Source organism: Cucumis melo, chromosome 1 (assembly GCF_025177605.1).
Source record: "Cucumis melo cultivar AY chromosome 1, USDA_Cmelo_AY_1.0, whole genome shotgun sequence".
In the NCBI taxonomy this organism is placed as follows: domain Eukaryota; kingdom Viridiplantae; phylum Streptophyta; class Magnoliopsida; order Cucurbitales; family Cucurbitaceae; genus Cucumis; species Cucumis melo.
The window spans coordinates 15,440,507-15,454,135 of NC_066857.1; the positions used below are offsets into that span (position 1 = coordinate 15,440,507).

The 13,629-nt window shown below is 36.2% G+C and overlaps 3 protein-coding genes across 3 annotated transcripts; all 3 read left to right on the plus strand.

Annotated features, from left to right (window-relative positions):
• The first annotated feature begins 498 nt into the window (after window positions 1–498).
• Window positions 499–5,671, plus strand: LOC103490222 (protein ALTERED PHOSPHATE STARVATION RESPONSE 1). The gene is made up of 4 exons (XM_008449647.3): window positions 499–2,532; window positions 2,782–2,969; window positions 3,700–3,923; window positions 4,127–5,671. Exons 1-4 carry the CDS (start codon window positions 1,218–1,220, stop codon window positions 4,869–4,871), a joined length of 2,472 nt encoding a protein of 823 aa, XP_008447869.1. The 5' UTR covers window positions 499–1,217; the 3' UTR covers window positions 4,872–5,671.
• A 2,151-nt stretch (window positions 5,672–7,822) lies between these two features.
• LOC103490392 (uncharacterized) lies at window positions 7,823–8,704 on the plus strand. Its single transcript, XM_008449883.3, has one exon. The coding sequence runs from the start codon at window positions 7,823–7,825 to the stop codon at window positions 8,702–8,704; it is 882 nt and encodes a 293-aa protein (XP_008448105.1).
• Window positions 8,705–11,650: 2,946 nt separating this feature from the next.
• LOC103490224 (uncharacterized) lies at window positions 11,651–12,526 on the plus strand. The gene has a single exon (XM_008449649.2). It carries the CDS (start codon window positions 11,651–11,653, stop codon window positions 12,524–12,526), a length of 876 nt encoding a protein of 291 aa, XP_008447871.1.
• The last annotated feature ends 1,103 nt before the right edge of the window (window positions 12,527–13,629 follow it).

Below are 13,629 nucleotides of genomic sequence, written 5' to 3' on the forward strand. Positions count from 1 at the left end.
GAGTTAATCAATTTTTTACTCAAACATACAATCTAGATCAAGAATTATAAAGAAACGAAATTAAAACCGAAGAAGAATCACACTCAAAGATCTCATTTCCAAAATTCAAAAAATTAAAATTGAAACGAAATATTGATAGGGTTGAAGTAATTAAAAAAAAAGAAAAAAAAGAAGAGAAAACCTAAAATACACAAACTGTATATTACTTTTGAACGTAAAATGGAGGAATATATGGAACCCTAAATGATAGAGTAACGGAAATTAAAGAAAATTTAAAACCCAATATGGTCCACAAAAATAACGACAATTTAATTACTCACAACTAAAAAAGAAAAAGGTAATAAAAGAAAAACAAATAACTCTTGTTCTAAACCCAAGGGTATTTTCGGAATTTCATTCACGGAGGACGGAGGACACCCAATTTTTATTTCTCTCTCTCTCTCTCTCGAACCAAACACCCAATTTTCTCTCTTTTCTCGCCCGTTGTACTACACCAGTCTAAGTTTAGTAGCTATGGAGTTTGGACTGAAATTGAAGAATATTATTTTGATTTAAACCCTAAATTAAGATTATAATTTAAAAAAAAAACCTACAAAAAGAAAAAGTTACAAAAAGAAGAAAGGAAAAGAGAAAAAGAGGATTGCTAAAATGAATGCTTAACATTACAACCCAGAATTGGGAGTGAGATTGTTGTTGTTGTTCCTTCTTCTTCATTGTTACTGTGATTTTCCAATCCCCATATAAGAATTAATGGAGTTTTAAAATGGGGTTTTAATGGCGTTCAAAAGAGTACTACTAAGAAATAAACTTTCTTTTTTAGCCCACACCGACGCACAAACAAAAAGCACACTCACTCACTTACTCATACAGTTCTTTCTTTCTCTCTCTACTTTCACTGGTACAAGCGGACGACTGACGACAAACTCCGCGCTGGCAAAAGATTCCCTCACCGCCTTCTCTTTTCTCTCTTTTCCTTCTTCTTCTTCATCTTCTTCTTCTTCCTGAACCCTAATTGGGTTTTTTTTTTGGTTGTCACTGACACGGTTAAAGAGAAAAAGGGGGCAAAAGTTGAAAGGAAAATTTGCTGGGGTTTGAGTTTTTATTTTTTTATTTTTATTTTTTTTGAGTTTGGAATTGATGGGTTTGTTTTTCTTCACCTTCTGGTAAAACCCAGTTGAGTAATCAGTGATTTGTTTCCATCTACAAGAGGGGTGTGGATGGGCTGTTCCAGCTCTAAGGTCGATGACCTTCCAGCGGTGGCGCTCTGTCGTGAGCGTTGTGCCTTTCTTGATGAAGCGATTCATCTTAGATACTCACTTGCAGAGGCTCATCTGGCGTATATTCATTCTCTTAAAGGGATTGGTCACTCGTTGCATAATTTCATTGAAGAGAGTGCTGTGGTTGTTGGTGTTTCTTCTGGGTCTCCTCTTTCGCCGAAGCTCAATCTTCCTCCTCATCGGAAGGGTGATCCTGTGGGAAAAACTGGTGATTCTGCAATTGAAGATTCTGTTCCTCATCACCATCTTTCTCACTCTAATTCCGGTTCCCACCTTCACTCTCACTCCGATTCTGACGATGAATCCGGTTCCCTTCACCATTCCGATCACTCCCCTCCTTTTGACCTACAGCACGGGGGCCATATGGGATATATGCTTCCGGATCAAGGAGGTCTAGGTTCATATCCCGGCATCGGCGGTGGTGGCGGAGGTGGAGGGTTTATGCATATGAATTATATGAGGAAATCAGTGACACCCTCTGTTGTGTACGAGCAGAGGCCTATGAGTCCAGATAAGGTTTATCAAATCGGTGAATCGTCTTCTTCTTCAGGTCATTACTCTTATCCAAACCCGAACATGACTTATAACAATCCTTATCCGTCTTATGGTTATCCCCAAGACAGTGGGTATTACGGTGGCTCTGTTTTTCCACCCACTGCATATGGTTCTATGTCGTCTACCGGAGCTTCAAGCACGTCGTCTAAACCGCCGCCGCCACCGCCTTCGCCTCCGAGAGCGTCCACTTGGGACTTCTTGAACCCATTTGATACTTATGACAAGTATTACAATACTTACACGCCGAGCTGGGACTCGAAGGAGGTCAGGGAAGAAGAGGGGATTCCTGATTTAGAAGATGAAGATTACCAACATGAGGTCGTCAAGGAGGTACATGGGAATCAAAAATTTGTCGAGGAAGGCGGTGGCAGTGGTGGTGGGAAGGGTTTAAAGATGCCTGCAGAGGATGAGCGTGGTGGTGGTGATGATACAAAGAGCTCGCTTTACCAAACGAGGCCGAGCTCTGCGGTCGAGGAAGATGCTGTTGAATATGAAGTCCGTATGGTGGATAAGAAGGTTGATAAGACAGAGAAGTCCGAGGATCGAGGCAATGGTGGTGCATTTAAGGGCAGGCCTGGTTCACGAGATGTCTATGAAGTTGCCAAGGAAATCGAGGTTCAGTTTGAGAGGGCATCGGAGTCCGGTAATGAAGTTGCAAAAATGCTGGAGGCTGGGAAGCTTCCCTATCAGCGTAAACATGGTGGGTATTATAGCTTAGATCCATTAAATTTCTGGGTACTTTCAAAACAATATGTTTATGTTAAATGAGATTTGAACATTTCTTTCTGGGGTTCTTTTGCTTGATCTGGTAAATTTGAGATTTTTTGTCTCTTGTTTATTTACGATTAGCATATTAGAATCTTTTCTGTTCATGAACTGTGTTTTTCTTTTATTTCTACCTCTTTTAAGTTGCCATTTGATGAATGAACTTACATCTGGTTTCTGGCAGTTTCGTCGAAAATGTTGCACGTTGTTGCTCCTTCGCTGTCAATGGTACCTTCGGCTTCAAAGAGTGGTGATCCTTCGTCGTCTGGTGCTGAGTTATATATCGAAGAGTTTGGGATGGCCTCTGGAAATCTATCTTCTACCTTGAGGAAGTTGTATCTGTGGGAGAAGAAACTCTACAATGAAGTTAAAGTATGATATACTAGTGCCACTTGATTTTCTATTTCATTTGTTTGTTTGTCATTGCTTTCGCCAAAGTTAAACTACTCTGCCCTTTGGGTTCCTTGCAAAAATTTTGAATGACCTTGGTAACCAGATCACTTTGACATCACACATTGCATTATTATTATTTTTATTATTGAGATATGGGGCCCACTTCTTTCATTATGCTGATGGCTTACCTTACCCCACTAATGTCCAGAGAAGCTTTGTTCGTGTTTTGTATTTGAATATATATTAGCCTTATTGTACAGCTATGGTAAACCTGTGACCACTTTGTCTTTTTTCCTTCTATGTTGTGTTTTGACTTAGGAAACCAAAATTTTCATTTGAATAGATAGAACCAGAGATAATACAATGGAGCTCCATAGTGAAGGGGGCCAAAAAAAAAAAAAAAAAAAATCTGCCCAGTAATGTTGACTGTTCAGTCAATTGTTCTTTATTGAAACTATGGGATGCAATCCAAATCTGAAGTTTCTGGCAATCCATTTTTTGTACTGAATGATTTTATTTCGATGCTGGTGGTCTTTCAATTTATATTTAGTCTCAGTCACAACTTCACTAATTTTAGATACATATTGATCGGGGTCTACAATCATGTCGTTCAGATTTAAATGTTAAATGATTTGGGAGCAGTCGTCTCTTCTATACTTTTCAAAGATTTTGATAGTTTGTTCTAATAAGGGTTGAATTTTCTTCTTAGGCGGAAGAGAAGATGCGAGTAATGCATGAAAGGAAATGTCGAAAGCTGAAGCGCTTAGACGAGAAGGGTGCTGAAGCTCATAAAGTTGATTCCACTCAAGCTTTAGTGAGGAGCCTATCTACCAAAATAAGAATTGCCATTCAGGTGGTTGACAAGATTTCCATGACAATCAATAAGATTCGAGATGAAGAATTATGGCCACAACTGAATGAACTAATTCATGGGTATGTCTAATTCTTCCAAACTTCCCATGTCATGCCAAATTTCGGGGATCTTTTCTCTCCCTCATATCGTGACTGTTTTTTGCTGATTTGGGCTTCTTCTCATAGTTAATTTTGAACTTTTCAAGTGGTAGCAGAGATGCTACTTGCTTTGTTCCTTTCTCTTTATATCTTTTGGTGTTAAATGTCAATTGCTTCTATTTCAGATTAACCAGGATGTGGAGGTGTATGCTTGATTGCCATCGTGCCCAGTACCAAGCGATCAGTGAATCAAAAAGTTTAGGTCCAATTGGATCTGGTAAAAATAGTAGTGAAGCGCATCTTGGAGCAACGAAGGAGCTTGAGCATGAGCTTCTAAACTGGACAATCAGCTTCTCTAGTTGGATCAGTGCACAAAAGGGGTATGTTAGAGCCTTGAATAATTGGCTTCTAAAGTGTCTTTTTTATGAACCTGAGGAAACGCCTGACGGTATAGCTCCCTTTTCACCGGGAAGAATAGGTGCACCTCTGGTATTTGTGATCTGTAACCAGTGGTCACAGGCTTTGGATAGACTATCTGAGAAGGAAGTGCTTGATTCTATGCGTGTGTTTAGTATGAGCGTGCTTCAAATATGGGAACACGATAAGCTAGAAATGCGACAGAGAATGATGGAGAACAAAGAATCGGAGAGAAAAGTTAGAAACTTAGACCGAGACGACCATAAGATACAGAAACAAATTCAGGCATTGGACAAGAAAATAGTAATGGTTTCTAGAGATGAAAAGCGTCTCTCTGCTTCTGGAAATGCCGTCTATCAAAGTGAGATGAGCAGTAGTAGCCTACAGTCTAGTCTGCAACGCATTTTTGAGGCCATGGAGAGGTTCACTGCAGATTCCATGAAATTATACGAAGAGCTTTTACAACGAAGCGAGGAAGAAAGATTGAATCGCGAGCAGGAAAAAGTCCTATAAGTTTCTCTTTTTTCTTCTCAATGATGGAATCTTATTTTCTCATTTTTTGATAGTGATTTGGATAATCAGGCCGCAGCTTCCATCAATAGTAGAAGTACTAAAGATTCAAAAACAAAGTGGATAATTTGATGGACTCTTTAGACGCTGCTCTAGATATCTGGAATCATCTACTTCATCTAGTTGATTGAGCGAGCAACCGATTATAAAATGCTAGTAGGAAACTGCTATCATAGGTGCCAAACAACTGATTCCTAAAGCTAACTTGAACCTGCATATTTATTCCAAATGTTCAAGAAATGAATATTCTTAGCTCAGTCACTCTGCTGTGCTAGCCAAAGACAGACTCCTACTGCTCCAGCCAAGATTCAAAGATTACGACATTGTGCAATTACTTGTTTTCTTGAGCTGGTTCCTTGATAGGATGTCAAGTGTAAAGGATGCTGCATTGGGAATTTAGGACTTAAACTTCTTGCAAGCTGTGACCTGAATTCTCGGGTTGATGTCTCGGGAGTCTCTGGCTTGGGGTTGCTTTTACAGTGATGAAGCAAAGGGATGAAAATGACACAAAATGAAGATGATAGATATGTACTTTTCTTCAGTAACTTTTTTATGTTTATGTTTTTTTGGGTTATTTTTCTGTATTCAATTATTGTACATAAAACAAACCATTTTTGATACCACCCTAGTCATATGGAAAAGCCTTTTTAACTCTTTGATTGGGTAATTGGGAGAATTGGCAAATTGTGTCAACTCATTTTTGTAAAAGTATAGAGAGTATCTCACTGATGCTCTTTTTTCTCCTTTGTTTATTTGATCTCTTCAACTCACATTCACTATTCACTAATGGTGGCCTTTTCCAACCAGCAGTACTTGTTCATCTTTAGTGTATATTTTGATTTACCAATCAATCTTTTGTTGCTTGGCCCAAGCGATTTCAAGTAGATTGATGTGATTATATATATATATTTGTTAATGTATATTTAGATTTTATTTTATTTTGTTTTTATGTTTTTTAACATTTAGTTAACATATTAGTTATCACTGAAATCAAAGATGTTCTCTTTGACTTTATGTATTACATTTTGGAAAGTTTTCCAGGTTAGAAAAAAGATGTCATTTATTAGCATAACTAACAATCAAATGATTGAGAAAGTAAAATGATGAAAAAATAGAGGAGAGTAACAATGATAAAGAAAATGTGCAGGTATAATGGCTTTAAAGATGAAATTTGAATATGGTTAAAAATGATATAAACAATGATTCTAAATCCCATGTGACATAGAATTGTGACAGAAAAAAGAAAGAGGTTTGGTTTGAGCCTTTGAGGTTTGAACCCTCATATTATACACTATTAAGATGAGATAATGATAAAGTAATTAACATTAAAATTATTAAAACAGTTGAAAGATAAAGTATTGCCTGCCCTTCATCATTATCATTATTCATTACTACCTCTTTTGAGCAATGATGGGGTTCTGCTAAAGTACACTGTTGGATTTGGAATTTTTACCCAAAACTTTCCACAAGGATGTAAAAGAAATACATTACCCAACGAGCAACCTTGTAATTTTTTAGCTTGAATGGGAATTTTGGGAGCTAAATCATGAGAATGTTTATAAAAAAGAATTGTTTCTTAAAAAAAAAGAAATTTTTGGTGATCAATAAAAAGGGGTTGCTAATGATGAATTATACAAAAGAGGGTTTCGACCCGAAACCCTTCATCCCTCATAGGACGAGCAAAACTGTAGTTGCCGATTGACTTGGTATTATCGACAAAGCCTATATGTATGTACCTACATAAAGTGGAGAGACCTCTTAAAACAACAAGTAATAATGGTTAAAGAAAATACGTGTATGAAAAGATGTATCGTGTAACTGTCCTTGTAAGTAGCTGAATTCTTGACTATGAAACAAAACCCTTCTTTGTATAAGGATTTTTATTCTTTATTCTTCTAGGCACAAAAGTTTCAAATAGTAGAGTGGTAGGCAGATGAACCCTTTTTTTTTTTTTTTTTTTTTTTTTTTTTTTTTTTTTTTTTTTTTTAATCTTTATAGTGGTATTGATCTTTGGACATAAGATCACATTTTAAATTTACCTCTCAAAAAAGAAAAAAAATCTCAATTGGGATATTACATTTGCTTTCACACCAAGACCCCTCTTCACTTTTAACTGATATAGGATTATGCTTGAAGAGCCGAACTATTGAATTATCTAAGTTAAGTCCTCATCTCTTGATTGGACATTTTAACATGAAAACACTCACTTGACATTGTGTAGAACTTATGTTTGTTTTTCGTCTCTACTTCCGATAGGTATCAATAAATTACGTTCAGATATATGTAGTTTGGCTGCAAATAGAATTTATTGGAATTGAAACCAAAGCCATACGTGAACCAGCTTTTCAGTATGTCTCAAACAAGAACAAACAAAGGCAAGACATTATAGCTATCATCTTTAAAACATATTCCTGGTGACAGTGCTAGATTCATCAACAAGTTGATTAGTTTCTATGCGTACATGGAGAGATGTTACATATTTTTTTTGCTACACTATAAGATGCCTGTAAGCTGTGCAGGAGACATGCTTTTCTGCATAAGAAAAACCATCCAAGTTTCATGGCTTTTTTTAAGTAAACTAATGGCCTTCCTAAACAAAATGGAAATATTTAGAGGTTGGTTAAAGGCCAGCTTTTAATATGGTGTAAGGGAGACATAGCAGAAACATTGCTGATATGGTGTTGCAGATCCATATTACAATCATATTACTTAAGGATTTTGTTTTATTTCTTCAGCATTTCAATAATGGAGTTGAAGGTTCCTTCTGTCCCTTTGGCCTTAGTTATATAAATTTGCACTGATGCTAGAAAATGATCATAAATTGAAAATATTCTCTGCTTTGTAATTCAAAAGATAGGCCTTTATCTTCTCAAGATTTCAATCAAGAAAAAAAGATGGATCCCTCTGCTTTGAACCCAAAAAACTCTCATCATGTTCGCTCGAACAGCTTGCCATCGAAGCTACACCCATTCATCGATCAAGTTGATGAGCAGTTATGCAGATTGAAGCAGGCTTCAAAAGCTACATCTTCTTCATCTGAACTATGCCATAAACTAAATGACCTTCAGGATTTGCATGAGTCCATTGATAGGATGCTTCTGTTGTCTCACACCCAACATATTCAAGTTGAAGAGAGCGATAAGAAATCTTTCAACGATTTACTTGAAGGATCTATCAAACTATTGGATTTGTGTGACATAGCTAAGGATGCATTATTGCAATCGAAAGAATGTGTGCACAAACTAGAATCCGTTTTGCGCAGAAGAGGGGGAGGTGAAACGCTCATTGCAAGTGAGGTTCAGAAATGCTTAAGTTCTAGGAAGTTGATAAAGAAAACAATCAATAAAGCCTTAAAGGCAATTGAAACCAAAAGTTGTGAGAAAAGTCAAGCCTCTTCAGCCATTGTTAGTTCGTTGAAACAGGCCGAAGTAGCTGGTTCTAACGTTGTCGAATCCTTGTTATCTTACCTAGCAGGCCCCAAGTTTTCAACAAATTCCAGCCATTGGTCTCTTGTTTCCAAGCTTGTGCAATCCAAAAGGGTAGCTTGTGAAGTTGAAGAAACAAGTAGAAATGAAGTGGCGCTGGTTGATGCTGCATTACATTCAATTGCCTCTCAAAAAACAAAGAATTCTGATTTCCATGTTCAAGTTGACAACTTGCAGAACGCATTGAAGATATTTGGTTCAAACATAGAAGACCTTGAAGGCGATCTCGAGGCTCTATACAGACATCTTATTAAAACTAGAGTCTCACTTCTCAATATCTACAACTACTAAGCTTGAAATTTAAGATAGAAGTATGATGGTCAATCTCATAAGAATCCATTTTTGTAGATTGTAAAAAGACAGTAAATATACAAACATTATTCTCAATTTGTGGCTTCAGCAATTTCTTGATCTCTAATTTTTCTATCAATCAGCAATAGCTTACCTATTCCGATGATCAATCCCGATGAACCGATAAAAGAGATAGAAAATAGTAAAAGTAAATCATAAAAATATTAATCAACTAAAACTTTCCTATGGCTAAAGTTCAAGTGAAATCATAGTTTCATGATCAACTAATGATGGAAATTAAGTTCCTTGAATCTACATCATTGCCAACTATTAAGATTCTAAATGTCTCAACATTAGGAAAAAAAAGGCAAATGGTAGACAGACTTCGTAAGCCGCAATCTATAATGATGGGAACACTGTCTCTCACCTTCATGACAGTTTGATGTAATAATTTGTAAAATAATAAGAGGCTAAAACAGTTCTAAGTAATGAAGTTTTGGAGGTTAATCATTTTAAATGATTGATTAAATAAATCAATTTTATTTTTGAGGGATACCCACAAAGAACCAATGCATCATATGTAGTTTTAAATACAAATATAATCATGCAAAAGATTTAGTTTCGTAAAATATGTTCACAAAATCAAAGTCATGCACTGCAGCATCCACAATTGAGCCATTATGTTGAATAGATTAATCAGAAATGAATTTTGGGCCTTTCTAAAATCAAACAACTCTGCTACTTTGATCTGATTCCTGCTTAAAATACATAAAAAAACAGGTGTATGTGCATGTGGGCATGGCCTTAAGGCCCTTAACTAATAATGTAAAGGCAATGATTCTTTTACACATGAAAAGTTTGTCAAGATAACTCGTGGGGATTCTTATTTTATGAATTGGGTTTGACATTATAATAGCCAGGAAGGTGCATGTGAAAAATAAGGACTAGATTGTTGAGCATTAAAGTGAATAATTTATGAGGTAAATACCTGGTGTGGGAGGCATGGCATGAAATTGGCCAACAATATCATGTGATTGTGAGGATAGAAAGTTCCTGGAACTTCTCACACGTGTGTGTTTGGGGAGGAACCTTCTTGTCTGAAATAAAACATGTTAAACTAGTTTATTCTGAGTTGGAATGTTGGTGGACACTGGAGATCGTGAAATATTGCTGGAACATTGCAATGGTTTTACAATCCAAGTCGAGCTGGACTTACCACTCGACAAAGAAGGATACCGTTTCTTAAGCTTTAAAGTTCAAGGTAAGGTTCGAATAAGTAAAGGCTTATGCTGGATACTTAGGCACCCAGTGAAAAGGAAGGGTGTAGGAAGCGACAGAATGTTTCAGAAAATTGAAAATAAGTGTAGATCTAGGGATTCTTGATGTTGTATATACCAGAACTAACTATCAGGAGTCAACATAATGGCATTGGATCAAGTAAAAAGAAAAAATGGAACTTCATAGAGTGGGATATTTAAGTTGTACAGGCTTTTTCGGAAACCAATATTGTAGGGTTAAATAGTTGCCTTATGAAGATAATTGATGTATGCACAAGACATTCATAGTATATTTTATTGAAGGAAAGGGATATAAAGGTAAATGTTAGATACCTAGATTAGTATAAGATAGGGATATAAAGGTAAATAAAGGTAATTAGTTAGGTGGTAATTGGATGGTTATAAATAGGAAGTTGGGGAGTGAAGAGAGGGCATGAGAATTCTGTTAGAATTGTTTAGGCCTTTGTAACTTCTTGAGAGAGAGAAGTACATTGGAGAGTTGAGAGAGAGAAGTACATTGGAGAGTTGAGAGAAGGATTGAGATTTCCTCAATCCTTTACTGTAATTGTTTCTGAATTCAATAATGAGAAGGAAATCGTAAAGGAAATCAGTGTTCCATCGAAAGGAAATCAGTGTTCCATCAAAAACTGAGTAGATGAAACATATGTTCAACAAATCACATTGTTTATTAGCCTTTTACAAATTGTCTTTCTTGAGGCAAGCATGACTGCCTCTCCTCCAACTCAAAAGGTAAAATGATTGCTCAAACAGCTTGCCCATAAGATTGCTATACTAAGAGCAGTAGCCTCTGGATTTCACTCATGATTCAGGACTTAAACAGTAAAATATTGATTGGGTTATGATAGATACAAAGGACAAATAATCCAATAAAAAAATCGACACACAAATTTACATGGTTCACTAACAATGTGTTAGCTATATCTACAAGCAGAAAGAGAAACTGATTTATTATCTTAAGGAGCAAGATAGTACAAAAATATAAATTTGTATGCAGCTAACAGTTAAGAAGTTTACATATCAACATTGTGCTTGATCATTTGGAGTGCCGGACAAGGGATCCATGGAATTTCAAGAAAAAATGAATACAGAAGCCTAAAGTAGCCTGCAGTCATGGAGCTTAATGGAATTTATAAGGAAGAAAAGTGATGAGTTGAAGTACCAGTTTCAAGTCGGGCAAGAAAAACCTGTGTTTTTATCAACATTGTCTTTTTGAAAGTAAATAATTTCAACCGTACAAATAAAATTGTACTCGTGCACTTCTGTGTGTTTATGACTTTCATGAATAAGACAAGGCTGTCACTTGCAAATACCAACAACCAATGGATCTTTCAAACAATATCAAATTAAAAAAAGACATATAATTGAATAAGATGCATTCGTGTGGTTATAGAAAAAATACAATGAATGCCGGTGAGTAAGGACCTGGTTGGAGGGAGACATTGCTTGGACATATCTGAGACGGTGATGAAGCATCCATATCTCAATTATACTGCAATATACGTTTTAAAATGAGGTTGAGACACCCCTTGTTTATTCAACCCCTGTTATATATACTACCATCATTGCCAAACCATTAAGCCAAATTGAAATAGCGACTGATTGATAATTCAATACTTTGGCCTTTGTCTTCTCTAAACACAGAAGGAAGATGGATGCCTCGACTTTGAACCGAAGAAACTCTCAGCATGTTCGTTCAAAGAGTGTGCCTTCAAATCCACACCCAATCATCAGCCAAGTTGATGAGCAATTGAGCAGATTAAGGGATTCTGAAGCCATATCTTCTTCATCTTCTTCGCTATGCCACAAACTCAGTGCTCTTCAAGATTTGCACGATTCTGTAGATAAGCTGCTTATCTTGCCGCTTTCCCAACAAGCTCTGGTCCCAGTGAGTGACAAGGAAGAGTTGGATAACTTACTTGAAGGATCTCTCAGGCTGCTAGATTTGTGTGACACAGCTAAGAAGGCGTTGATGCAAACACGAGAATGTACACATGAATTCGAGTCGGTTTTGCGTCGAAGGAGAAGTGAAATTGGTACTTCTAGTTCACTTAAAAAATGTTTAAGTTCCAGGAAGATGGTAAAGAAAGCAATTCACAAAGTCTTGAAGGGAATGGAAAGCAAACAATCCAACAAAGATAGTGAAAGTTTCACCTTTGTCAACCAGATAAAAGAGGTTGAAGCAGTCACTTCCCAAAGCATAGTATCCTTATTGTTCTTTATAGCAGGTCCAAAGTTGCCAGCAAAATGGATATGCTGGTCTTCAGTTTCCAAGCTCGTGCAATCCAAAAAAGTAGCCTGCATAAGCGAAGAAACGAGCATAAGTATTGTGGAAAGATTGGATTTGGCATTAAGTTCAGTTAGCAATCACCAAAGTGACAAGGACTGCCAAATTCATGTTGGGGACATGCAGAACTTGCTGAGGGATTGTGGAGCAAGCATCAAGGAAGTCGAAGAAGAACTTGAGGGTCTTTATAGGTTGATAATCAAAACCAGAGTGTCCCTTCTCAACATTTTCAACTACTAAATGTGAAACCACGAATGGTGGTCAAATTTTTTTAAAAGAGTTAAACAACTGGAGGATGCTTTTGCTCGAATGGATATCCATTAATGTATATACGATACTCTATTTTTAGTGTAATTAAAAGCCTTTCGCAACACTGCTAAAATCTGACTTCTGTCCATTCTTCTTCCATAATATTAGAAAGCAGCAATAGTCCATCACCTTTTTTGCATTTGAAACTGAAATCATTTTCATATCCAACTTCATCTGGGAAGAGAAATATACTTATCTAGGGGCAAAAACAAACGCAATAAAAGAAATAGAGCTAACCATGATTCATTTGTCATATAATATTTTAGAATCACTCATCAATGAATTCAAGTCCGATTCACTTGCAGAATTGAATCTCTCTAATTATTGTCCAAGTTTAAAGTTTTTAAAAATCAACTTTGAAAAGTATTCAAAGTCCTCATAACTTTCAAATCAGTAAAACATTCACAATTTTCAGGATCTATATCATCTTCAAAGATTCTAGTCTCTAATTCTAGTTATTGGCAAAATTAGCAATTGGACTGTAAATAATGTCAACAGAGAATGATAATAAGATCTAGTGTATTGGTCTCTGTTCGTAGATCAAACTATGAAAATTTACAAAAGCTAAGAAAACTAGTTAAAGCTGAAGCTTTTATGAGACTGAAAAAACTTCAAGGATATAATACAGATTAAGTGAAATAAGAAACCAAATAGTCAAAGATTTCTTGCCTGCGTCTTCTAATTATTTAAGTGTTGTCATTATATATCTTTTCTATATTGATCGAGTTCAGGACAAGTCTAGAATCTGAGAGGAGGTTGCTGCTATACATTCAAATGTGGGAATCAATTTCTTCTTTGGGTAACCAAGGCAGATCTAAAAGAAGGCATGAGCATGAGCAACTGAACGATAATCCTTTGATTCTATAATTTGATTATGAAGCTGGAAACTTTGATAACTGTCCTCTTCGTTCCAATTTTTTTTTACCAAATTTGGATTAGTCAGGCTGTTAGTTCACATCAATTGCAAAAACAAATTATAACCTCCATCTCTTGACTTAGCTTTTACAATTAGAACACCCTTTTGATACCAATAC